The sequence below is a fragment of the Mesocricetus auratus genome, unplaced genomic scaffold, assembly GCF_017639785.1.
Source record: "Mesocricetus auratus isolate SY011 unplaced genomic scaffold, BCM_Maur_2.0 Super-Scaffold_100022, whole genome shotgun sequence".
NCBI lineage: Eukaryota > Metazoa > Chordata > Mammalia > Rodentia > Cricetidae > Mesocricetus > Mesocricetus auratus.
The window spans coordinates 5,580,155-5,605,147 of NW_024429203.1; the positions used below are offsets into that span (position 1 = coordinate 5,580,155).

At 46.5% G+C, this 24,993-nt stretch overlaps 1 protein-coding gene across 3 annotated transcripts in view; it reads left to right on the forward strand.

Annotated features, from left to right (window-relative positions):
• Eepd1 (endonuclease/exonuclease/phosphatase family domain containing 1) overlaps positions 1-24,639 on the forward strand; it is a 97,996-nt gene extending 73,357 nt beyond the window's left edge. For 2 of the 3 annotated variants that reach the window (XM_013119448.3, XM_040729862.1), the window contains 5 exons: positions 9,528-9,638; positions 13,831-13,965; positions 16,845-16,983; positions 21,236-21,430; positions 23,965-24,639. In XM_013119448.3, the coding sequence (XP_012974902.2) occupies positions 9,528-9,638; positions 13,831-13,965; positions 16,845-16,983; positions 21,236-21,430; positions 23,965-24,164 (780 nt within the window). In that variant the 3' untranslated portion in view covers positions 24,165-24,639. Of the gene's footprint in view, positions 1-9,527; positions 9,639-13,830; positions 13,966-16,844; positions 16,984-21,235; positions 21,431-21,539; positions 23,268-23,964 lie in introns of those variants that run through there. The other variant, XM_040729863.1, reaches the window with a different exon arrangement.
• Positions 24,640-24,993: the final 354 nt, after the last annotated feature.

Sequence of the window (24,993 nt, forward strand, 5' to 3'; positions counted from 1 at the left end):
ATCTCCACAGGTCTCAGGGTCTCTGGGCACAGATCCTAGAGGCCGTGCTACAGGAGTATAGTGTGTGGATTTCAGAGAGGCTTGGAGCCCAGCACCTCTGTTTGTGGTTGAGCTGAGGTAGCTGCAGTTTGACTGTGTAGGAGCACAGTACTTATCCTTAAACAACATGGGCCAGGGAGTCTTTTCCTTCTATCAAGGTTTTGGGAAAAAGGTGGCTGATTGTCGATATTCTTTGCTTTGTTCTCTAACAGTGTTGCTTGCATTCTGCCTGAGCCCTGTCTCTTCCTAGAGATGTACCAGGGCTGTTAGGGTGCAAATCACCACCAAAGACATAGCTCCCAGAAGAACTGAGTAAAGGAAGAGTATTTCTGTCTCCCAGGCAATATGGTCTATTAAAGTCTTGATAATTGAGAGGAAGTTTACAATAGGCTTGTTGTATTTAGAAGGCCAAACATGGTTACTATTTAGTTTATACTTAATGCAATTTGCTTAGTTTTCTTCTGTAGCAGGCCGAGGCTTTTTGTGCAGCTTGGCCATTCATTCCTTTTGCCCACAGTTGAGGGCTACTGGTTTCTAATCATCTGTCATGTCCTGTACTCAAAACGTGTTGATAAGGATAAGCCCTTACTCCCCACTGACATTTCTACAAGCTATGTCTCTGTCTCTTGCCATGTTGTATCATATTCAGATGACAATTGAGCCCCTTGCCTTGCGTGACCTGAGACTGGATTTCTTCTCTTTGTGGCGGCAATACATCTTTACAAGGAGAAAACACCCCACCTACCGTATCCACCGAAGTAGATTGGATTTTCAGTGGCCACACTGAAAACACAGAGGAAATAACTCTAATCATATGGGAAACTCATTGTCAAAGGGAAGTCACGTCCAAAATGAGGAAAGCAAATGAAATACTAACCTAGGGAAACGACCTCATCTGGAAATCTGACCCTGAGATTTTTATCCTGGAGCCGACCCTCCCTATCCTTCCAGGAAGCAGGACAAAGTGGCCATGTGGTGTTGGCTTTCAAATACCTACGATACTCTAGATCTGCCTTCAATTAACTGTGCAGTTGCCATTAGCAATACGTCTTTATAAACTGACCACAGAGCCAGGGCTTTTTTCACCTTGACTAGAAGAAGAAGCTTGAACCCTCGGAGAGGGTTGGAAGACAGCCGTCATTTCTGTGTCTCGGTCATGGCCAGTTGAATGAAGAAATATTCTTTTTAGAAAGGGGAAGAGGTCAAAGTGAAGAAAAGGTGCAAAGGTCCATGAGCAAAAGTAGTTGCTTCAAGTTTTAGGGCCCTTTGGTCACTGTGGAGATCAGCAGTGAGCTGGTTCTGGGCAGACCTAGCATGCAGCGAGCCCTGAGGTAGAAGCCACATTAGCCTTTTATCTTGGCATTTCCCAGCCTCAGAGTCCTGGGCATCTTGTAGATTGCCATTAAGATGATTGACTTGGAGTCCTAGGGTGGGGTGGTGATCAAGCAATTCCTATCATTTCTTCTTTATTGGTTATATTAGTCAGTTTTCTGTGACTGTGACAAGTATTTTGAGTCATGGTTTTAGACACTTCATTCAGTGATCTGTTGGCTATGTTGCTTTTGGGCCTCTGCAAGGCGGAACCTGATGAAGGAAGAAGCTACTCACACCTCCTGGAAGCCAGGAAGCAACTACAAGAAGAAGGGACCACAGTTCCAATAGTCTTTTCAGAAACATGACCTCGGGAGCCCAATATCCTCCTGTTAGCCCCCACAATTTGAAGATTCTACCATCTCCCCATAGAGCCACCTGGGGTGGTTAGAACAAGGCTTTTGATACACAGGCTTTGGGGTACATTTTGTATCCACACTACAACGTTGATCATCTTTCTGATCACTGGCTGTGGAACAAGTGTTAAAAATGATTTTCCCCTTTAGGGCTGGTGCTAGAGAAACAAGTTCTGTCCCTAGTCATCCTTGTAACTCATGCTGGGAGAGAGTAGAGGGCGGAGCCTCGCTGACTTACTCACAGCAAGCTCGGCTGCAGCCTGCTGTGTGCCTTGCTGGCTTCCTTTGGATGGATATGCTGCTGTGATCTCATGGGTCAGCTGCAGAGAGGACCACCCAGCAGATGCTGTCAAGGTGGTGGGGGCGGGGTTGGAAAGCTAAAGTGGTTTTTGTTTTCAGTAGTGGAAGCCATCTCCCCAGTCAGCGAGTAATGGAAGTAGGAAGGCTGAGCCCTACAGGAGCTGCCCAGCTTGTCTGAGCGCAGGGAGATTAGTCACAACTCTCAACCTCCGGCTTAACCTCAGAGATTCAGTCAGTTAGGAGCAGGGTTTACTAGTTAACTATATTAAGGGCAAGAAGGGCAAGTGATGGTGTAAGCCTGGAGAGAGACAGCTAACTCAGAAAAGAGCAGGAGCCAGCTCAATTCTGAGATGGGTTGGTGGCCAGTTAGTCATAAGAGTTCGGGGAATATGAAGTAGGGTAGTGCATTGTTATTAGTGCTGAACAAATCAGAATTACGGGGACACTTCTGCCATTCCTGCCATTTTGTCCTGTCCTTTCTGCTTTGGCGACCCAGTTGTAGCTCATGAGGCTGTTATTTCTTCTTTTTGGTTGGGTGGGTAAAACAGAATATTTAAGAATCAGCTGTCTTAAATAAAACAGTTTTAGGCACAGGCCAGGTTGAGAGTACTTACAAGATAGATGCTTCTTAGTCCGATGGTGTATGTTCATTATACATGTCCCTGGGTTACATAAAGACATTTTCATATGAATATATAATGTACTTTCAGCATATTCTTGTATCATACCCAAGCCTTTCATTTCCCATTAGGCCCCTTACTCCCCTAGATAGTTCTGACTCTGCCTTAATATCATATGTACATTCTTGATTTTACATCTCTAAAATTTGGGAGCCACAAATGAGAAAACAAAAACAAACAAACATGTGTCAGGTGTCTTCCTGAGACTGACTTAATTCGCTTAATGTGGTTAGGTCCAGTTGTGTTCATTTTCCTGCAAATTACAGGATTTTGTTCTTTGTAACTGAAAAGAATTCCATTCTGCCTCTTTAGAACACTTTCTGAAGATGTTTTGCCTCCTGTTACATTGCTGGGATTCAAGGACTCTGTGGACAGAGGGCCTGGCCTCAGCTCGCTCTGACCTTGACATACTCTGACACACCTCCCCTGATCAGGCAAGAGATGCAGCAGAGGAGACATTCTTCCAGACCCTCCCTCCCACACTTGCCAGCGGTGTAACTGTGAACTTACACCCCAGCGTCCCCTATCTGTGGGCGCTTTGCTCGTGAACAGCTGTGGGCTGTGTGGAGACAGCAGGGATGCTTTGTACTGTCAGAGTGAGGCCGACAGGAAGGCAGGCTCCTTGATTTCTTACAGCTTTCCCAGCTCACAACGCATCCTGGGAACCTGTGGACTTGGATGAAGCCTGCCTCGGGAGCCTGCTGAGGGTCGTGCTGCTGGTCTATGGGCCTCACTTTGATCAGCAAGGACCTAAGAGGTGTCCCACTGTGTAGGTTAGCTGTGAATGCTGCGTTGTACAGTCATCTCTCTTTATAAACAGGTAGTTCTTTTATCCAGTCTAAGAAACAGAAGAGACTCCTACCTATTACTTAACTCTGGTCCTGAAAATCAGGTAGGCATCAACATATCCCTCAGGTTCTTAGGTTATTATTTGTCTTCAGTAGCATAAGGAATGCGGAAGACAGCAGACCAAGGAACAATGTGGGCTGAAAGAGGATGACAAGGGCCAGGCTGCAGCTGCTTTAAATTAAGGTGGCCCACAGCGATCACGCTTCCTTTAGGGCTCCTAGAGTTTCCCAATGAATCAAAGAGTATTAATTATGAACTAACAAAAATGTAGTATCTTTCCATAGATCGCAGTCACATTTTTAGGAGTGTTTCGCTTCCAGGCTGAATTAGTTACTTGTCTCATTACTGTGATATTGCCTGACAGAAGCAACTTAAAGAAGGAGGGATTGTGTTTGGCTCGTGGTTTGAGGATAAACAATTGCTATGTAGCGTACATTGGCCTTCTGCCCCTGAGTGCAGGGATTTCAGGTATGTGCTACCATACCGTGCCTTGCCTGAGCCTTGAGTCATAGTGATGAGTCCATCTTTAATATGGTCATGTAAGGTTATCTGGTCCCGTGTAATGATCTATTCTATTGCTCCAGAGGAGTCCCTTCCTCCCCTCCCCAGCCCATACCTCACTGTGTTCTTTGCGCACATTGTAAACTGTAGTTTTCCCCACCATTTGCCTGGCCCTGCCGAGCTGTCTGAACCCCCAAATAACACACAGGACACTATATTAATTATAAGCTGTTGGCCCAAAGTTCCTCTGTAACGTTGGGGCATCCATCTTCAGCCTATAGGCCACAGTGTGTCTGAAAGACTTCTCAGCAAAGCAGGAAATTTCAAACTGTCCATTTGCATTGGCGGTCCGTCAGTCATTTTTCTGTGTCCTACAGAAAGTCTGGTAGACTCTTCCATGAAGCAAGAACCCTGAAGGATTGTTTGAGTTCAGCAGTCACTTTCCTGTGGGTCCTGCATGTCCAGTTTATACATCAAAAGTCAAGCAGTCCAGGCAAGAGCAGTTTCTTTCCCAAATGGCTAATCTTGCCATGTTGAAAGCAAACTCCATAACAAGTTTCTTTGATGCCCATCTTCCCCTCAGAAGTAATTGGTGCTGCCAGGAGAAGACATTTCCCATTATCAAGAAAAACCCTAAACCATTTTAAATACCATGTTCCGAAGGTCTTTGAAAGGTTTGAAGACTGTCTATCTATCTCAAATATATCTCTATATCTAGAAAACCTAACTAACCTAACTCTAAATTCTGACTATTATAAGTAACTGTCTATAATCTGTATTTAACTATGCATTACATTTTAAAAGATCAGTATAAACTCAATACTTAAACAAGAGGAGAAATACGTATCACAAAATTGACCTCGAATTTGTATCAATAAATGAAAAACCATACCAATACAAAGTATTAATTTCCATACCGTAATTCCCTTTTACCTTTAAAAAGAGATTGGTTGTGATCATCAACCAATTATAAACAACCCCATTCAAATGAAAACAAAGATTTATAAACAATATTTGGGAATTTGGATGTTGCTCATTCCAAACTGTTTCCTGCTGATAGGGGGCTCTGTCCATACCATGGGCATCATGACAAAACACAGGAACCTGTATAAGTCCTTGTTTTTGTGGTCTGCAAGGCTGCATCATCTCAGCTGTCTTAGATATTGGAACACCTGGCCCACTGCTTCCAGGGGTCTTGGTTCATCAAACCACAGAAGCCTGGAAGGAATCCTCAGCTTTCCATTTTCTGTGGAAACAGAAATAAAATATCTTTTCCAAAGTAACGTATCCTTATACTTAAATTTTGAAGTCGAGGCATTTTCAAAAGATATAAGTTGAATTAATTCAGCAGCATTTATAATCAAGTGTACTCTAGCAGTTGTTCCTTCCTGAGCAATCAAAAAACTGAAAAACACAATAGCATGCAGTATCCAGACTCTCTCTGTATTTTCCAACTTTACGTGGCTTATTTATCTATTATTATTACTGTATTTCTTTTACTTTTATTTATTTATTTATTTATTTATTTATTTCTCTGAGACAGGGTTTCTTTGGAAATCTGCCTGCCTCTGCCTCTGGAGCAAACCACAACTGGCTTCTCTATTTCTTTTACCACTATCCTGTTTCTTTTTCTCTCTCAAGCCTACGCAATTTTTAAACACACTATAAACCTTTAGAGGTTTTTCTTCATCTGAATCTGGCTTTACTGTAAATCTTTATGTTTTTCTGGCCATGTGTCTTACCTGCTAAAACCATGGCTGTTTAAACTGCAGTTTTTCCAAGATGGTGTGTGTAAGTTTACAGCACTGGCCATGGAAGTCTCCGCTTGTCTCTAGCGAAACAGAGCCCACTTGAGAAAAATGCTGCTAACAAGAAGCCGTGCTTCTCTCTGTTCTTTTGTTTCTGAAATCCCTTTTAAGCTTTTGTCATTCTCCGTGGAAATTCATGATCCCATTCCTGACAACCATATGTAAACTGTAGTTTTCCCCCACCCCCTGCCATCCACCTGGGCCCTGCCGAGCTGTCTGAACCCTGAAATGTTACACAGGACACTATATTAATTATAAGCTGTTGACCGTTTGCTATTGTCTCTCATTGTCTACCTCTGACTTAATTATTGACCCGTAATCATCAATATATTTATTTATAAGGACGTATCTTTTTGAGAACACCAGACTTGCATTCTCTTCTCTGGGGATCATATGCCAACAGCTCAGTTCACTACATTTCCCAGAATCCTCCTAGACTCCTAGCCCCACCTATCTTGCTTCTCTATTGACCAACAACACATCTTGGCAGGGAAGGCCTGGTGGCAGCTGGACACTTTGTATCTCCAGTTAGGAATCAGAGTGATGAATGCCTATGCTCAGCTTGTGTTCCTCTTTTGAATTCAGTCTAGGACCCCAGCCAGGCAGACTAATGATGCCACTGACATTTAGGGTGGATCTTCCTGTAGGCATTTTATTGGTGAACTTGTAATGGTAGCCATACCACCTTGGGCATGGATAGTCTCAGGCAGACGGAAGTGGAAAGAGAGGAGCTTGAGGTGGGAACTTGTAATGGTGGCCACATCTTGCTCTTGAAGCTCCAACACATATGCCCAGGAGTTTATCTCTCAGGTGATTGGAGAACCTGTCAAGTTTACAATTATAGCACACCCACAGAGAATGGGTTTTAGCCAAGGGGATTCACCCCATCTCTCCTCCCCACTAGCCAAGAATAGCACTGTCCTTCACTGCTTTGAAGGCAGTGTTGACAATAAAATCATTGAAAGTTGCTGTTGACAAAACTCCTGGGTGAGAACTTCCCGGACACCCTGCAGTACAGAACACACCTGTGTGCCAAATACCCAGTTACAATTGAGGCAGCTACCGAGGCAGGAACTTGCTGGAAGAATCCTGTTTGTCTGGCATGGATTTGAAGATTAGTGTCCACTTACATTTTCCACTCACTAGCAAACTGGCTTCTGTGCCAGGGGAGGGTTTATAAAGGCACAGACCCTGTCCTGACAGAGTCCACTGCTGGGGAAACACAGACATTTAGATGGCTGGAAAAACAACTCCTTTCTAGGTCGACTTCTGGGTTATTGCCCTTTACATCATTTTCCCTGCAGCACTTCCTGTGAAGTGTTTGACCAAGTCCTTGCTTGTGCCTCATTGTCTCTGTTACATTGTAAGCAGCATCCAGAGTCTGCCTCTTGGCCATCGGTTGTGTGGTTGTGTGCTGCCCAGAGTTTGTGAAAGGAGCTGTCCCCAGCCGAGGCATTCTGTAGGGTTGTTTGCAGCAATGCAGAGTCTAGGGTCGATGCTTAGGCCAACTGAGGTATCCATAGCTGTTTTCAAACCTAATTACCCAATGAACTTGTTACAAGGTGGGCAACCTACAATGTAATCAGAGAATTTCTAGTAATTCCAGGGCATGGAATTACTCAGAAGAACCATAGGGTGGGGCCTGGATGTGCTCCACTGCGAGTATCTGGTAGATGGTTTGAGATGGTGAGGACAGGCTCAGAAGCTCCTTAGAAGCCACACAGAATTCCCATAAGGGAGATTGGGAATCTGAAAGGGGCCCCAACAGTGGCACTGGAAAGCAAAAGAGACTTCACACCCAGGTGACAGCAGAAGCACTGGGCTTGGGGAGGGATGGGACAAGGGAGGGTATGGAGGAATTGCAAAGAACCCAGTGAGACACAGACTAGAGCAGAGAAGAAGGTGGCCCTTTGGGACAAGAGAAAGTAGATGCTTAAGCAAGACTGGAGGATTCTGCATGAATGTTAAAGAGGCTAAAGTTAGCGGTACGACTCAGAGCTCAGGCAAGACCTGAGAGAAGCCACTCACCTGTAATCCCAGCACTGAGGGGCAGATGCAGAAGGGTGATAAGTTTCAGGCCAGGAGATAGAGCAAGTTTCAGGACAGCCTTGGCTATACCGTAAGACCATGTCTCAAAATGAAGATTTATCAACAATAGCAGAAAACCATAGGAGATAATTTTGAACCAGAGCTACAGATTTTGGTGCCTTCCAGACAGTGGTTTAAGCTGACACTATGGGGCTGGACAGGCCTGAGGCAGAGCAGTTCAGTAGAGCAGAGGTGTATGATACTCAGAAGAAGCCAGGGACTGGGCTGGAGACATGACTCGGTGGGTAGAAGTACTTGCTGTGCAAGCATGAAGAACTGAATTCAGATCAGCATTCACACTAAAAGGTGACCATGACCAAGTGTGTGCCTGTAACCCAGCACTGTGCAGGACAGAGGCAGGAGGATCGCCAAGGCTTGCTGGTTGCCAGCCTATCTTGGAGCTCAATGAGAGACCCGTCTCAGAGGAATATGACCAGATGCCCAGATGCTCTCCTTTGGACTCCTCATAAATATGAGTATGCACGGATGTGTGCACTCCTATACACCCATGCATACAACACACACACATACACGCACGCACGCACGCACGCACGCACCACACACATGGAGAAAAGCCAGCCAGGATAACTTTTTTGCAGTGGGAGCAGTTGAGCTGAGAGAAGTGAGTGGCTTGCTGCACGATGTGTCATCAGGGAGGGATAGTACCAAATGATGGAGCATCTTGAAAACTGGCCCCAAACCTGACAAATACTGGGGATTCCTTGAAAGAACCACCCCCAGAAGAGTATGTTAGAGTTGCTGGTCTTCGTAGTATTCAATTAGTAACTTTTCAACTCATTTGTGAGGTTTTGTTTTGCTTCAGTGATAAGACATGCTGTTCCCCTCTGAGCCAGATGCTGTGGTGGACACTTTTAATTTATAGCACTGAGGAGGCTGTGGCAGGAGTACTGTGAATTTGAAGCTGGACTAGGCCATGTGGTGAGATTTTATCTCAAAAGAAGAAGAGAGAAGAAATAAAAGTAGCCATGCATACCATTGCCATGTGCACAGGCTGTGGTAGCAACCCGGGACAGAGGGGAAACAGACGGAATAATTTGTTGGTTCAGAATTAAGCTGGGGTCATTTTTGGCCCCTCTAAGCTAAGCAAGCACTGGGGAGCAAAGGCACTCCTTTGGGTTTGATCTGCATCCAGGTGCTCCTGGGAACCTTGAATCTACTGGTGTCACAGTGTGTAGAGGGACCTTTCTGAAATGCTAAAGACTAGAACAATACAGAGAATCCATTTCTCCTCAGGTGATAATGGCTTGTCAGATGATAAATACTTGCTTTCTAGTTTGCGATGGTAGTTTAGATGTGTGGATCTTTGCAGAGCCTCTTTTTTGCTTTGTTAAAATTTTTATGTATCTATTTTATAGTAGACAGACTGTACATTGCAACCCCTGGTCTTTGAGAACACAGGGATGAAGGTCAGGATCTTTTATCTGTTGTGTGGTGACTCGGAATCATCTGTGTCTAGTTTCTAAGGATGCCGTGTACGAGGACTAGACACACTGACCTGTGTTCTGTCTTTGCAGTTCTGTACAGAGCTAAACCAGCCAATCCTGCCCAACATTCGAAAGTGGAAGGGGTCCCGAGGATGCTGGAGGTCCGTTATTGCTGAGAAGCCTTCGAGCCAGCTCCAGAAGGTACCCCTGCACAACAGCCCTGCATGTTTTTGTATTTAAACACAATATTTTCCCCAAATAAAGGACAATTTATATTTTCCCTTTTCAATATCCTTGGTCCAGTTTCACATATCTGCCCTAACTTTTAGTTGTTTCTAATGCCCTAGGCCTCACTTTGTATTTTGATCAGGTTTATTTCTGCCCAGATAGAAATGGGAGCTTAGCATCTTGGGAGTAGAAAACCTGTCTGGAACCAACGCATCTCTGCATTTGTCTATATATCTGTCCTTTGTTCTTGTATTCCCTGGGTCATAGTTCTGCCCTCTGCTAAGTCTGCAGAAGCTCATCATTCACTGGCTGAGAATTCATGCCCACTGTAGTTCACACATGAAGCATTGCTTTCAGTGGTGGAACTTAGGTATCAGGAGGTGCTCTGTTGAAATTTCCTTCTCTATAGTCCTTGAAGATGTGGATTAATCTGCATATGAGCATTTTCATTCCCATGTATATTCACACCCAAACTTACCCACCTTGGAATGTTTAGATCACCAGGCTCTTAGGGTTTGGGCTTTTTTTGTTTTTTTGTTTTTTTTTTTTTAGGGGTAGGAGGTTGAGGTTACCATCAAGTGTCTTCCTCCTTTGTTCTCCACCTTTTCTTTTTTTATTTCTTTCTTTTTTAAAAAAATTTAAGTTAGAAACAAGCTTGTTTCACATGTCAATCCCAGCTCCCTCTAACTCCCCTCCTCCCCACCCCTTCCTACCAGACCCCCCCAGTCCCCCACCCAATTTCCACTCCAATCCCCAGGGAGGGCGAGGCCCTCCATGGTGGATCTCCAGAGTCTGTCATGTCATACAGGGTAGGGTCTAGGCCTTCCTTCACGAGTCCAGGTTGAGAGAGCATCCCTCATTGTGGCATGGGCACTCAATGCCTATTTGTATGCCAGGGATAAATAACTACCCAAGGTCTCATAGATTACCTAGGCCTCCTCACTGACACCTACCTTCAGGGGGTCTGGGTCAGTCCCATGCTTTCCACACAGCTATCAATCTGGGGTTCAAGAGCTCCCCCTTGTTCAGGTCAACTGTTTCTGTGGGTTAAACCAGCCCAGTCTTAACTCCTTTGCCCATCAGTTCTCCATTTCTGACACTGGATTCCAGGAGTTCAGTTCAGTGTTTGTCTGTGGGTATCTGCCTCTGCTTTCATCAGTCACTGGATGAAGGTTCTGTTTCCCAGATTCTCTGGCAGTGGGATTATATGCTGGCACTCCCCTTGAGACAAGGTCTCTCAATGAACTAGGACCTCACAGATTCAGACTGGTAGTCGGTGAGCTTCAGGGATCCACTCTCTCTACCTTCTCTCCCAAGTGCTGGGGTTGCAGGCACAGGCCATGGCATTCAGTTTTTTAGGTGAGCTCTGGGCTCTGAACTCAGGTCCCTATGCCTGTATGACAGGTATTCTACTAACTGAGTGTCTCCCTAGCCTGGGTTCTTTATTTTCAAGAATATTTCTTATAATCACTTGAGTTGAAAAAGCATCTTTATATTTTTTGCACAAATGCATATTTTTAAAGGTTCTAATATGCCTCATCTGCTCACAACATTATGAATTATATGTTGTATTTACATGATGGATACTTGTAATTTGGGCTCTTAAATTATCAATGTAGTCTAGATTAAAATTATCTATTTGTTAATTAGTATTGACCAAAACCCCCTCTTTTCACTGACTACTGAAAACTGTGCATGTAACTCCCTTCTCTGGGTTTGCTGTTTTGGGGTGGAAACAGCCTTGTAGTGGACAGTGAGTTCTCAGTGGGCTGAAAGGAGCTCGTGTGGGATGCATCTGGTTTTCCAAATTTAGTCCAGGGCCTTTTACTCCACGCAAACAATAATGCCACTTTGCTCCATTTTTTTAATTTAAGCATTTTACATGGATATCAGCATGTGAAAATTCATGTGACTCTTAGAGTCTATTCATCCTTATTCATTCACTCATTTATTCAACAGATCATTCATGAGAGGTTATTCATGTATATGTGAGAAAAACAGACCAGCCACCCAGCCCTATCTGTGACTATTTTTTATAAGAACTACTGGGTATCCCCGTTCCTGTCATTAAGTTTACAGCCATTTAGTGGAACATGTCAGCTCAGATTCCTTTAGGAGGGGAGTCAAGGCCATCAGAGTATAGTCAATGAGGGCACTCTGCCTTAGTTACGTCATCTGCACCATGGGAACAGTAGCCTCTGTCTTCATTTCATAGACCATCCCTAGTATCAGAGGAGATAGTTGAGTGTTAGGGTGCTTCAGTAATGGAGCACAGACTAGGGCTTGGTGGGATGTCCCTCAGGTGATGGTGGCTTTGAACTGGGATCCCTGCCTAGCCACTTGCTATCATGACATCACTTTCTTAAATTTTATTTTTTATTTGAATTAGAAACAAGCTTGCTTGACATGTCAGTCTCAGCTCCCTCGCCCTCCCCTCCTCTGTTTCTTAAGTTTTAAAGATGCACAGATCCAAAAATTATTTTTAAATACAATGGAAGTCAAACATCATATACCCATAGCTATGAACCTACAGCCCATATGCTGAACAGCTGTTGTGTCTCTGAACCCTGGAGTCATATCCAGGTACCAACTGGAGGGGCAGTTCACAATGAGAAAGCAGAGAGATGTAGGAAGAGATGATTTTCCCCAAAGCAGGCCCCTGTGGTTGGAAGTGGAAATTCACCCTGAGTCCAGTGAACTATCTCTGGCATGAGTGCTTTTCAATGGCTGTGGCTGTCCTGGCCACCCAAGTCATGTCTGAGAAGAGTGCCTGGGAGAGGATCAGAGAAAGGTCTAGAGAAGCTGGGTGTGGGTTAGACAGGTCTGAGGAGCAGCACTGGAAAGCAGTCCTCCTTGGAGGCCACCTGCTACCATATCCTGGAGGATTATGGGGCTGGGCTGGATTTCAGACAGATGATGTGATGCCTGAGGAAGCTTGCTCTGGAACTTCTTCTTGGGGAACAATAACAAAATAACAGCCTCAACTCCACAGCTCACTGTAGTGACTTCATTCTTTCTGTCTTCACGAGTCTTAGACACCCTGAGGGGATTGCCTGGGTCCCACGGTTCCCAGACACAGCTGGACTGAGACCCAGGTGTGACCGTGCTTAAACTGGTGTGAGCTTTAGTGGTGGGCAAGAAGGTCGCACAACATAAAAGGCTCACATTCATGTCCCTGATACTTCTGTCCTAAACACGCCTGTTCAAGGGAGGAAGGTGTGCCTGTCAAATGTCCATCTGCGATGTGAGCTGAGGTTGTAAGTGTGGCAGCAGCTGCTCAGAGGTAGCCAGCCAGCAGCTGCTCAACAAAGAGGAGCCATGACAAGTGCTGCTGGCCTGCTTCGTGACCTGTTGATCTGTCTCTGGTATCAGACACTTGGCGAATGCCCTGGTAGCCAGCAGTGCTTAACTGGAATAGGTGGACCAACGTTTTTCTTGTTCTGCAAGGCCCCCGAGGCAGTGGCAGAAGCAGACAGCATGGGAGCTACTCCTCTGATTCCTAGAGTCAGAAGGGGGCCCAGAACTGTGCCCACTACACCCCAAGTTTGTCTGCACCTCCACATCAGGGTCTGCAACCCAGGCTTCAGACCTGCGTGCATCCCTGTCCATCTGCAGAGGGCCTTTGTTCAGTTCCGAGTCACTAGAACCCTAAGCACTGACTTCCGTACATCTGGCAGATACTGACTGGGAAGTGACTAGGGGCTAGGCAGCATTTGTGTAAGCAGTGACTTATCAACACACAATACCTGCCTCCAGAACCTAATCTTTGAACCCTCACATCAGCACTTACACTGTGGGGTTTTAGGGAAGTTACCCAACCTCTCTTAGCAGCAATGGCCTCCTCTTGTCAAATGGAGATGTGACCTGTTGCCTCATGGAATATAATGGTTTAAAAAGTGCTTCTGGGCCTGGTCTATGCTTCCCTTACCTCCTGCCATAAAGGGAAGAGGCAGGCAACCTTGGCCATGAGTAAAACTCTGCAGTGGGCATGGTGCTGGGTGCACTGTGACTTGGAGGTATGGTCTTCATCAGAGTGACCTTGTGCGAGTGACCTTGAGAAGCAGAGCCCGCTGCCGTGTGTCTGGCCCCTCTGCCCTTCCCTATGCTGTGTGGTTCTTGGAATTAGGAACCTCATACCAAGACCCTGTTTCTGTCTGCACTGCAGGGCCCCTGCTACTCTGGATTCCTGTGGGACACAGCAGCCAGTGTGGAGCTGAGGGACATCCTGGGACAAGAGAGCTCACCCAGCAACGGTCATGGGAAGGCTGTGGGTCCGAATCCGTTCCTCGCCAGGTTCAAGGTACTTGCTTCTGTCATTTTAGAAATCCAGTTCCTTCCAAAGGGGAAGTCCTTGTCACACTGTGACCCAAGAAGTCATATCTTTCTCTCAATTGATTTTTTTTTTTCTCTTAGAGTATGATCAGTACCCATTCTGGAGGCTTCCCTGGTAGGTAACCTTCTGCAGGACATGAGTGGAGGAATTTCTGAGGGAATCATAGCCCCAGAAAAATCTAACTCATGGAAAGAATGGGAGGAATGGTACACCCTTGTTTCAGCAGAAGTATTGCTTGAGTCCAGGAGTTCAAGACCATCTAGGAAACATAGCAAAACTCGTCCTCATAAACAGGTAGATAGACTGATAGATAGATGGACAGATAGACAGATAGAAGAGAAGGGAGAAAAATGGAAAACAAATTCATATGGCTGTTCCCATACATGATATACAGAAAAATCACCTTTCTTTTCCTCCCTCCCTCCCTCCCCTTCTTCTTCCCTCCCCCTTTCTTCCTTTTTTTCTTCAAGATAGGGTTTCTCTGTGTAGCGTTGGAGCTTATTCTTGAACTAGCTTTGCAGACCAGTCTAGCCTCAAACTCATAAAGATCTACCTGCTTCTGCCTCCCAGGTTCTGGGATTAAAGGTGCATTCCGCCACCACCTGGCCAAGAATTACCTTTCTTAAATTCATTCATTCCCCAAGCCTTGCCCTTCTGGGATATGGACCAGTCTGCTTTCAAAAGTGTGTGCAGTGGTCCTACATGCCAGGTACTAGTTAGTGTGTGTGTGTGTGTGTGTGTGTATGTGTAGTGGTCTTACCTGCCTGGTACTAGTTAGTGGGGGGTTTCAGCATGGCCACATTTGGCAGAGCTGCTCTAAGGAGCAGCTTTCAACTGCCCATTGGGCCTATTGTTTAGAAGTCAGGAAGAAGGGGCCCACTGAGGACTTGTTGAATTGGAGGTGGAATCTAGAAGGAGCTCTGGGCTGAAGGGACCTCTGTCCCTGGCATCTCCATATATATCGGTGCCCGTGAAGAAGCCATGTCAGCCATGCCTGGGAGCAGCTAGGCAGGTGGATCTGAGTGCCATCCTGCTGTGACCTACATGGCTCTGGGGAGTGTTCTGAGATGCTGAACAAGACAAGAGAAAGGCAGCCAGAATGTCACTACAGAGGCAATGGAATTCATCTCTGCTTAACTGTGAATCCTAGGTCTTGATCCCTTACAAGGGCCCGGAAAGCCCATTCTCTATTGGGCTTTGAGACCCGTTCTTTCCATGTGCCCCGCAGCAACTCTGGAGCTTACCCATAAGCCCCGCGTCATTTATCTCTAGCAGGAGATGGGGCTTGGGGACAGCCTGTGGCAGGAGATGTATAAGCCTGTACGTCACTTCTCATATTTTTAGCTTTAGAGGTGATGGGATTGGTGTATGCTCACACACAGATGTGTCTGTTGTGGCACTCAGTGACTCCTTCTATCCCTCTTCCTGATGAGGTTCTGTCTGGACACATGGTGGCACCTGTGGTTCTGATATTTGAGTTGACCAGGATTGTCTTTAAACCTACCACTGTTTAACTTTTTTTTTTTTTTTTTTGGTTTTACGAGACTGGGTTTCTCTGTATTGTTTTGGAGGCTGTCGGTCCAGCCTAGCCTCGAACTCACAGAGATCCGACTGCCTCTGCCTCCCGAGTGCTGGGATTAAAGGTGTGTGCCACCACCGCCCGGCACACTGTTTAACTTTTGATCGTAAGTGAGTTGTTCTGGCCCTGGCTTACTGAAACAGTAGCCATAACCATCTCATGTAGCTAAAAAGCAAGTTGTTATTTTTTTTTTGGTACTATTGTCATTTTTTGAAAAAGAATCTCTATGTGGACTACATAGTGAATCTCCCATTCCTAGACTCTCAGCTTCCCTAGTGCTGGCATTACAGAGTGAGCTACCATACCTAGAACCTTGCAAAAACAACTTGTAAAGCACCATTTTTAGTTAACATGAAAAGGCAAACTATTTTTAATAGGCTAATAAAAATATACTAGCTGTGGCATCAGGAGGGACGGCTTCACCCAGCTCAGCCCTTGACTTTCTTGTTCTTCAAGTTCAAGGCAAGGACGATGATCTGGGACACAGAGAGTTTATCCTTACAGGCAGTATGTCCCAGTCCAAGTCTCAAGCTGTTTTTCTGGCAGTGACAGTAACAGTCAGTCCTGGGTGTGATGATGGTGACCTGGGGACACACCTACAAGACGAGACTGGCACTTTGCACTTCCTGGGGCCCCTACACTCATCCTTTCTCAGAAGTGTTTGTTGCCATAGCAATTGAAAAGGCAGAACTGCTAAACTCGGGCAGCTGAGCAGTGTTATGATCACCTAGAAGATAAACTGCCCTTATATGCACACACTTTAAGACCATGAGAGCCATCTTGGGGCCCAGGATCTGGGTGTATCTTCTGCCAAGTGTTGGTGAACTCTGGTTTTTACAGAGGAAACCAGGTTAAAGTGGATTTTAGCACACAGTTGGTTCTAAAGGAACAAAGAGGACTGGGTGGGGAACTTTATGCTAGCCTTGTGGATAAGAGCCTTGGGTTTGTAACATCTAGACACTAGAGACACCTTCTCTTGTGTACGATTGCTCTAAAGATTTACAAAAATCCTAACACTTCCAGATATGCGAAGGTTTTTAGATCTGAAGGAGTAGGTAGGAGGCTGGAAGAGTATTAGTGGTGGACCTTAGAGTACAGGAATCTGAACTAAAATACCTCATGTTGCCTCCAGTGCATGTGAGCAAGCTTTGCTTCCGTTTACCATTGCCAGCTGTATGCACAGAGCTATTTATGAATCAGTTGTAAAAGATAAAAGAACCATGAGTATCTAAGGTTTTTTTCTTTTGCTTCATTTCCTGCTACTTAGGTGGGAAGTAATGACTTGACCCTGGTTAACCTTCATCTGACAGCCCTGGCCCTCCCAGGAGCTGAGAATCCTAGCAAGAATCACAGCGATGGCCACCGGGTGTTGAACTTTGCACTAACTCTACAGGAAACTCTGAAAGGTAGGGATTCTCTTTTCTCTGTGGCTGAGCAGCACTTCTTCAGGGCAGACAGTGGTACCTCTTTCCAGACATCTCTCTGACCTCTTAGGCCAGCCATTGGCCAACAGTCATGGACCCGGAGGCAGCCACAGTCTCTGCTCTCATAGAGCCTGGCTGACCTTTCTGTGTAACCCACTTTTGTGTCTGAGGGCCTCTGCGCTGGATGCCAAGGTGTCGGCAATGTGGTCTGTCAGCCTCTTGGATAGGGAGAACTAGAGCAAACGTGAGTGGTGGTATTCCCCACCTGTGACAACCCATCCTGGGCCTACTTCTCTGGTGGCACCACCCGCAAATCTGAACACGTTCTTGTGGAAGAGGGACAGGAGTTGACAAGGTGAAAGGATTGCGTCTGAAGACCTTGAAATTCCTCCCATATTCTTGAGTCTTGACTGCTCTCCAATCTTCCTCGACTTTTTGTTATCAACTTATGCCATCACGGTGGAGAGTCAGTGAATGACTGGCTGCAGAAATGTTTCTGTCTAGTTATAACTCTGTGTTTTCAAAGCTTTTTTATTGTAGTAAAATAGACATGAAATTTGTCATTATGATGGTCTGCAGTTCATGGCATTCAGTACATTCACACTGTTGTGTTTCTGTCACCACCTTCCATCTCCAGAACACTGTCATTTTCATTCTTAAACTCTGTACTTACTGAATCTTGATCCTCTGTTCCTTCGGTGTCCAGCAACTGCCGTTCTATCTTTTTGTATGTGTGAATTTGACAACATGCTTCATATAAGGAGAATCACATGGTGTTTCCTTTCCCTCTGTATCTGGCTTTTCTCACTTAGCTTAGTATTTTCCAGATTAGTGTGTAGTGTCATGTGTTAGATGTCCCATTCTTTTGTGGCTGAATAATATTCTATTGTTTGTGTGTGCCACATTTTATTGTGTACCCACACATCTGTTGGTAGGGTTGCTTCCACTTTTGTGCGAATGTACAGGTTTATGTTTTAAGTCAGGACCTGCTCTGACCAGCATTCTTCTTAAATGATGAATCTTCAGGCTGAAAAACCATTGAGCAAACGGTTGGAAAACAGTTCAAACTGAGAAACCCCATCCAACAAGTAGTCATGTGGGAAACTCTTCACCCACAGCTAGTCTCTCACCTATTAAAAGGATGACATGGGACCTTTTCATATTGGTGGACATTTCTATTCGTCTCTATGTCATAGATGCAGAAAGGAAAGATGCTGGTTCATAATTTTTCTGATAGCCTGGAGCAGATACCATTTGCCCCTTGGTCTCCAGGGTGAGCTCAAGATTTTGTCCGAAAACTTCAGACAGGTTCTACATTTCCAAGGGACTACTGATTGACCCACAGTATGACTCAGCCTTGACACATTCAGGTAGGGACAGTGACTCATACCCCCCATGTTGCTGCTTGTAACTAATACTCAGTTAAATGTTAACTGGTGACCCAGGGAATTCAGGAAGTGCTTCAGCCTGTGACAAAGGAAAATCGATGAGTGCAGGGTTCTGCTCAAAGGAAGATAAAGCTGCCTTTCCACACAGAGACAGACATGTCATTTGCAGACTCCAGGCCTTTCTGCCTTTGTCTACAAGGCGAATCCCAGTTGGCACCAGACATCCTATGCTTGTCCTTTCACAGAACGCTCCTCCAACCTAACAGGGCTTGAGGACAGGGTCTCCTTCTGTGAGCCCCGTAAGTATAGATTGCACTGCTCACAGCCTCCGGTAGGAAGGTCCTCAGGTAGGAGTGCACCTCAGTGGAGACCCATTTCAGTTGTCACTGGCCCTTTCTTTTTTTATTATCATTTTTTTTAATTTTAAAAACAATCTTTTCTCGTTTTACATACCGATCCCAGTTCCCACTCCCTCCTCTCCTCCTGCTACCCCCTCACTCCCCCCACCCCACCCCATCCACTCCTCAGAGAGGGTAAGGCTTCCCACTGGGGAGTCAAGGAACCCTGGCACCTTACTTTGAGGCAGAAACCAATGCACCTCCCTCCCCCACGTCTAAGCTGAGCAAGGTATCCCTCTAAAGAGAACGTGCTCCAAAAAAGCCAATTCAAGCACTAGGGGTCAATCCTGGTCCCACTGCCGGTGTCCCCACAGACTTCCCAAGCCACACTACTGTCACCCACATTCAGAGGGGTTACTGGTCCTTTCTAAATCAAGGGAATCTCTGGGGAAATTGACCCAGAACATTCTTCCCTCCTAGGAACTCAGGGAGCAGTGAGTAGGTAGCCAAGGCAGGCATGGGACTAAAGAGGAGAATCTTGGGGCATCTGTGGCTGCATGCTCTCAGGGGTACAGTTTCTGCCGTGTGACATCTGACACACGCTTAGCTGGAAGAATAAGTTGTGAGAAATATGGATGTGCCCATTAAGAAAGAGCCTTTGTGTTCATTTGCAAAGCGACGCAGAACTGGCTGATTGACCCCTGACACCAGCTTCCCTCCTGCTCGCCAAGCTGCCCTTTCCCAGCAAAGCTCAGGTCTGCACCCCACTGAAAGCCGTCTCCACTTGTGTGGGAATTGTCTGCCTCCATCTCCCAGAACCTCAGGGTTTCCTACCCAACATTTGCCTTCAAGCAGAGGTCTTCTTTCTACCACACTGGTTCATTCAGCACAGGCTCATTGTCTGCTGTGCAGCAGGCCCTGATCTGAGTTCTTGATGGGTTGGGGCAAACAGCAGCCCTGAGCCGTTTCCTCCCTAGCTCCTCGTGAAAAACTCTGGGTTCGAGGGCCACCTCTGCGACTGTGGGCAAACTATTCAGTTTTCAGAGTCTGAGATCTGGCTGACGTCATCTGCCTCGTGGGAGCAGTGGCAGTTAAGTGACACGCTGTCCAGTAAGTGGTCAGTGTAGGGCCTAAGGCATCGGAAGGGCTTGGTGACTGGTCATTGACCCTGGTCAGGTGTGGCTTGTGATCAGCAACACTCTCAAGTTGGTTTTCCTGTTAGAGACTGGCATCGATTTCCCCAGAGAGCCTGGGCTCACCCTGAATTGTATGGTGGATCTATATGCGAGGAAGCAGAGCAGCACAAGAGGCTTCTGTTGGGTCCTCCTGGAGGAGGGCATCATTTGCAGCACACAAGTGCCCCCTGCTGGCCTCATGTGTCATTTCCCTTTCTTTCCTTTTAGCTATTATTAATACTGCATATGCATACTGAAGAAAAGGAATTTTCTCAGATATGCTATTTTGTTTATGAACTGCTTTCTCTAAAGTGCCTCTCACAGAGTGCAACAGAAACCTCATTACCTAGGGCCCATGGCTCCCCTGCAGTGAATTCCCCACAAGGGTCAGCCCTGTCCTTGGGAATCTAGCAGAGCCTGGCTGGGGGCCATTGTTCTTTTCAAATTCCTATTCACATTACTTGGGAAATACTTCATAACCATTCCATTTCCTGCAGGCTGTGAGGGAAAAATCTAAAATACTTCAAAGAGACACCCTTCCACTTGGCTCCCACCCTCACTTTGTAGCCCTCTCTTACACACAAGTGTATTTCTGCTCCTGTTTCTCTGTGGGACTCTTGTTAGCATGGCTCAGGAGAGGAGGGAGGAGGCTTGTGCTGCGTGGGAGGTCCTGTGCCAGGCGCTCATGGGAACTTGGGTCTTCCACGTTTGACAACAGCTAACAGGAAATGGATTATTCTCTGCCTAAGGCCACCAAGCTGAGAGGCGGCAATGCCCAGAGTCGCCAAGCTGCCTCTCCTAGGACAGGGACAGGAAGCAGTGTTCATAGAAATGCTACTCTGTCGCGTTAATCTGTACAACCATTCTTGTAGCTCTTGTGGGAAGCCTAGACAGGGCAGTGCATAGTCAAGGCCGGCTGGGGTTGCAGGGTGAAAAAGGCCATCCCGGGCAACTTAGGAACATCTTGTCTCAAAGTAATTGTGTTTTCTTCATCCGTGACTCCCGCACGGGCAGGTTGTGAGGAGCTTAAAGGTTTGCTAAGTTTCTGTTAGCTATCTAAGCAGGGCCTTTTTTCCTTTTCTCACTGTAAGTGTAGGGCCCAGAGAGACTGAATGGGGTGCTCCTGTCTCATACTGCCCCTCATTTTCAAATTATCCTATGCTTATTGCCAGTGGCTGCATAAAAAATACCAGGAGAATGAGAGCTAGACCCGTGGCCCCAACCCTGAGTGGGCAAGCCAGGCAATGCCTGTCCCCTCTGGTTGGTGGGGTCAGGGGTGGGTTTTGCTTCACATCTGTTCTTTACTTCCTGAGTTTCTTTCTTCCATTTCCAGGAGAAAAAGATGTTGTTATTTTAGGGGATTTTGGCCAAGGGCCAGATAGCAGTGACTATGACATCCTAAGGAGAGAAAAATTCCATCACCTGATCCCAGCTCACACCTTCACCAACATCAGCACCAGGAATCCCCAGGGCTCCAAGTCTGTGGACAACATCTGGATCAGCAAAAGCTTAAAGAAAGTGTTCACAGGTAGGGGAACGGCCCCCACCCCTGTGCCCTGAGCTGTCGGTGTTCACTCACAGGCCATGGCCCCGTACAAGCATCTGAGGTGACTGATATTATCTTCCCTCTTCCGCAGATACTGACAGGTTTATGATAAAAAGGAAAGACTGTCATTGGTCAGAGGCACATCTAAGAGGGAAGGGCTTGTGCCAAGTAATTTAAAGGTAACCATTAAATCCACGTAGACGTTTTACATGCAAACCCAGCTGTCGATACCTCTGAAGGTCACAGGGTCATGATTCAGAGATGAACTGATAAACTGCCTGAACTTTAAGGACACTTAGTCATCCAGTGAGCATTCGTCAAGTGTTCAAATGCTGTGGATGAGGTATACTACACACTTTGAGAGGCAAGGAGACACGTCACTGTTAGTGTTTCTATCACTGTGACAAATGGGCCCAAGATAACCAGCCTATAAGGAAGAAAGGTTTACTTTGACTCATACTTTCAAATGCTTCAGACCGTGGTCGCCTGGCCTGTTGCTTTTAGACCTCTAGTGAGATAGTACATGGTGGAGATGTGTGGCACCCCTGGAAGGCACCTGTGTCAGGAATCGTGAATGCGAACCATTCTTTCCTCTGTCCCTCCCCTCACATACGTCTGAAAGCAGCCAGAAAGGAGAGGGAAGGATCCTAGGAGGGGCTGGAGTCCAGTGTCCCTGAAAGGGCTTGTATCCAGTGATGTAATTTCCCCCACCTCCTCAACCTCTGTCACCTCCCGCTAGTACCATCATCTGGGAACCACGCCTACAACACACGAGCTTGTTGGGGACATTTAGGGACCAAGTTGTAACACATAATCACAGCACGGTGAGAGGAGTGCTCAGAGCTGCACAAGGAACACAGCGTGATGGAGATGCCTGTGACCCACAGCTGGCAGTGTGGAAGAACAGTAGGCTCTTCAGTACTGCAGACTGAGGGAACCGCAGGGCCTTTAGATGCTCAGGAGGCCAAGCACCGTCCCCTGACCTGCAGCGGGGTCTTTGATGAAAGACGAGCATGACATTGTCAGCCTCTCCTGCCACTTTGCAGAACCCCAGTGGATGCGTCATGTCGCTCAGTGAGGGACTTAGACAGGAAAAGAAGCAGTTCCTGGGCCCCGCTGCAAGATGCCACCGCACAGTCAGGGCCCAGGTCCTTGGGATTTGGAGTTCCCAGTGTGGACTGTGTTCCAGCACTTTCTTCTCTCTGCACACTGGTCTCCTACTGGGCTCAAGTGAGCACTGGCTGTCTCATCTGAGGCAAGATGTAATTTGCAAAAGTGCTTTGGAGGCCAGGGCCTGCTAGGTTCCCTGGTGGACATTTGTGGGAGGCACGTGTGTCAAGAATAGGGAATCTGAGCCATACTTTCTTCTGCCGCACCCCCACCCCAAGCTGAGGTATAGGGACAAGTTCCCTTGCCACAGCTGTCAGCTACAGTGCCCAGGACAAACCCAGAGTCCAGGCCCTTCAGATCTTACATTAGCCCTGACGTCACGTATCACAGAGGACTGCAACAGTGCCCTGTAATTGTTTTGTCATCATTTGTTGTTTCCATATGTAATTCTAGTTCATGTATTTAAATTAAAATATTGATTCGACTCAGTTTATCATAAAAAAGAGGGCATGAAGTTGGGAGGGAGATATATTTGAGGGATCAGGGGGGAGTTTGAGAGATTGGGGTGGATAGGAACAAGACACATTGTATATATGTGTAAAGATTTTAAGAATAAACTAAACATTAACAAAAAAGAATAGTTTAAAAAAGATTTAGTTTGCACTCAGCTAAGCACTGAGCTGAACTCAAGAAAGCCAGTAACAGAAGGGAGGACTGATGACCAAAGGGATTAAGACTGGTCTGGTTTAACCCCCAGAAACAGCTGACCTGACAAAGGTTAACTCTTGAATCCCAGGCATCAGCCTGGGAATCCAGCATGGGACTGATCAAGACCCCCTGAATGTGGGTGTCAGTGAGGAGGCCTAGTTAATCTATTGAGCCTTGGGCAGTAGATCAGTATTTATCCCGGGTATACAAATGGACTTTGGACTCCCATTCAACAATGTGAGATGCACTCTCACCCTGAACTCTTGGGGGAGGGTCTAGGCCCTGCCCTGGATGAAATGACAGACTATGGACACCCCCATGGAGGGTGAGGGACCTGGAACTGACTTGTGAAGCAACCTTGTTTCTAATCTAAATTTAAACTTAAAAATAAATAATAAAAAAAGCAAAAAAAAAAAAGATTTAGTTTTGTTGGCCATATTAGTATCCTTGCACAAACAAGGAGTAGATCCTCCTGCACACTGTTTAACTGGACAAGGGCCTGGTCTCTGGGTGCTTCCAATGCCTGTGTTAAATAAACCTCCATCTTTACATTATATAAAAAAATGAAATGATAAAATGTCCCTGAGCTCCTGGTTGTGTGGTCCAGCTTACCAAGGGAGGCCACCAGGGCACCTGGACTTACAGGTGGGCAGTGCTGATCACCCCTTGTCCTAATTCTCGGTCTCCTCTCTTTCCAGGTCACTGGGCTGTTGTGAGAGAAGGTCTCACTAACCCTTGGATCCCAGATAACTGGTCCTGGGGTGGAGTCGCTTCTGAACACTGCCCCGTGCTTGCTGAGTTGTACATGGAAAAGGACTGGGGCAAGAAGGAAGTCCCCAGGAATGGCAATGGAGTCACCCTAGAGCGAAGTGAGGCCAACAGTAAGCACGAGCGGTGATGGCCTCACTGTTTCCACCCTCTGACTCAGGAGGGCAAAGGAAGGAGCTGGCACTACAGGCTGAGAAGACCCCGGGCCTTTGAATCAGCCTCCTGAGGACCTCAGTCTGGGTCCCTGGACTGCTGCCTGCTTTGTGAACATTTTAGAACCTCTCCCCAGGGGAGCCTGTCAGGCACCGGCTATGCTGGGCACCACGGCCAAGCTGGCCGGGGCTGCAACGCCTTGATGCTGGACGGCTGAGTTCAGGCATGGGGCTGACTGCGTCGTCCCATGGCAGCAAGAGAAGCGGCGACAGAGGCAAAGCAGAGATGCGGAGGTGGCTTGGGCTGACAAGCAATGCCACAGCTCTCACTTCTGCCTCGCCAGACCTGATGTCCTGCAGACAAGTTCCGGGAAGCTTTTAACTGTGATGAATGCACTTCTCAAAGATTTTTAGTTTTGTTTTTAAAAAGTAATAATAAACAGATTAATCTGACTGGCTGCAGTAAGGGTGTGGGACGGGCTTCCTTGCTCTATGTCACCTTTGTCTGGCCACTCACTCCCAAATGCCTATTTCTACCCTGTTCCTTTTGTGTCCCTACCCGAGACCCTACAAAGGTACCTTTCGCATGCCTGTTGTCCCCATTATCCCCTCCCCTCCCAGCTTCTCCTTCATCTATGCTTCCTCAGTCATCTCCTTGGACGCCCATTTAGCTTCTGGGCTTCTAGTGTAGGACATGAATCCTAGCAGAAACACTCGTCCCCTCCCACTTGCCCACACATTTGCTTAATTGGAGCCTTCCTCTGCTGATTCTGAGGCGTACAAGGTCTCTGTGCCAGCAGACTCTGC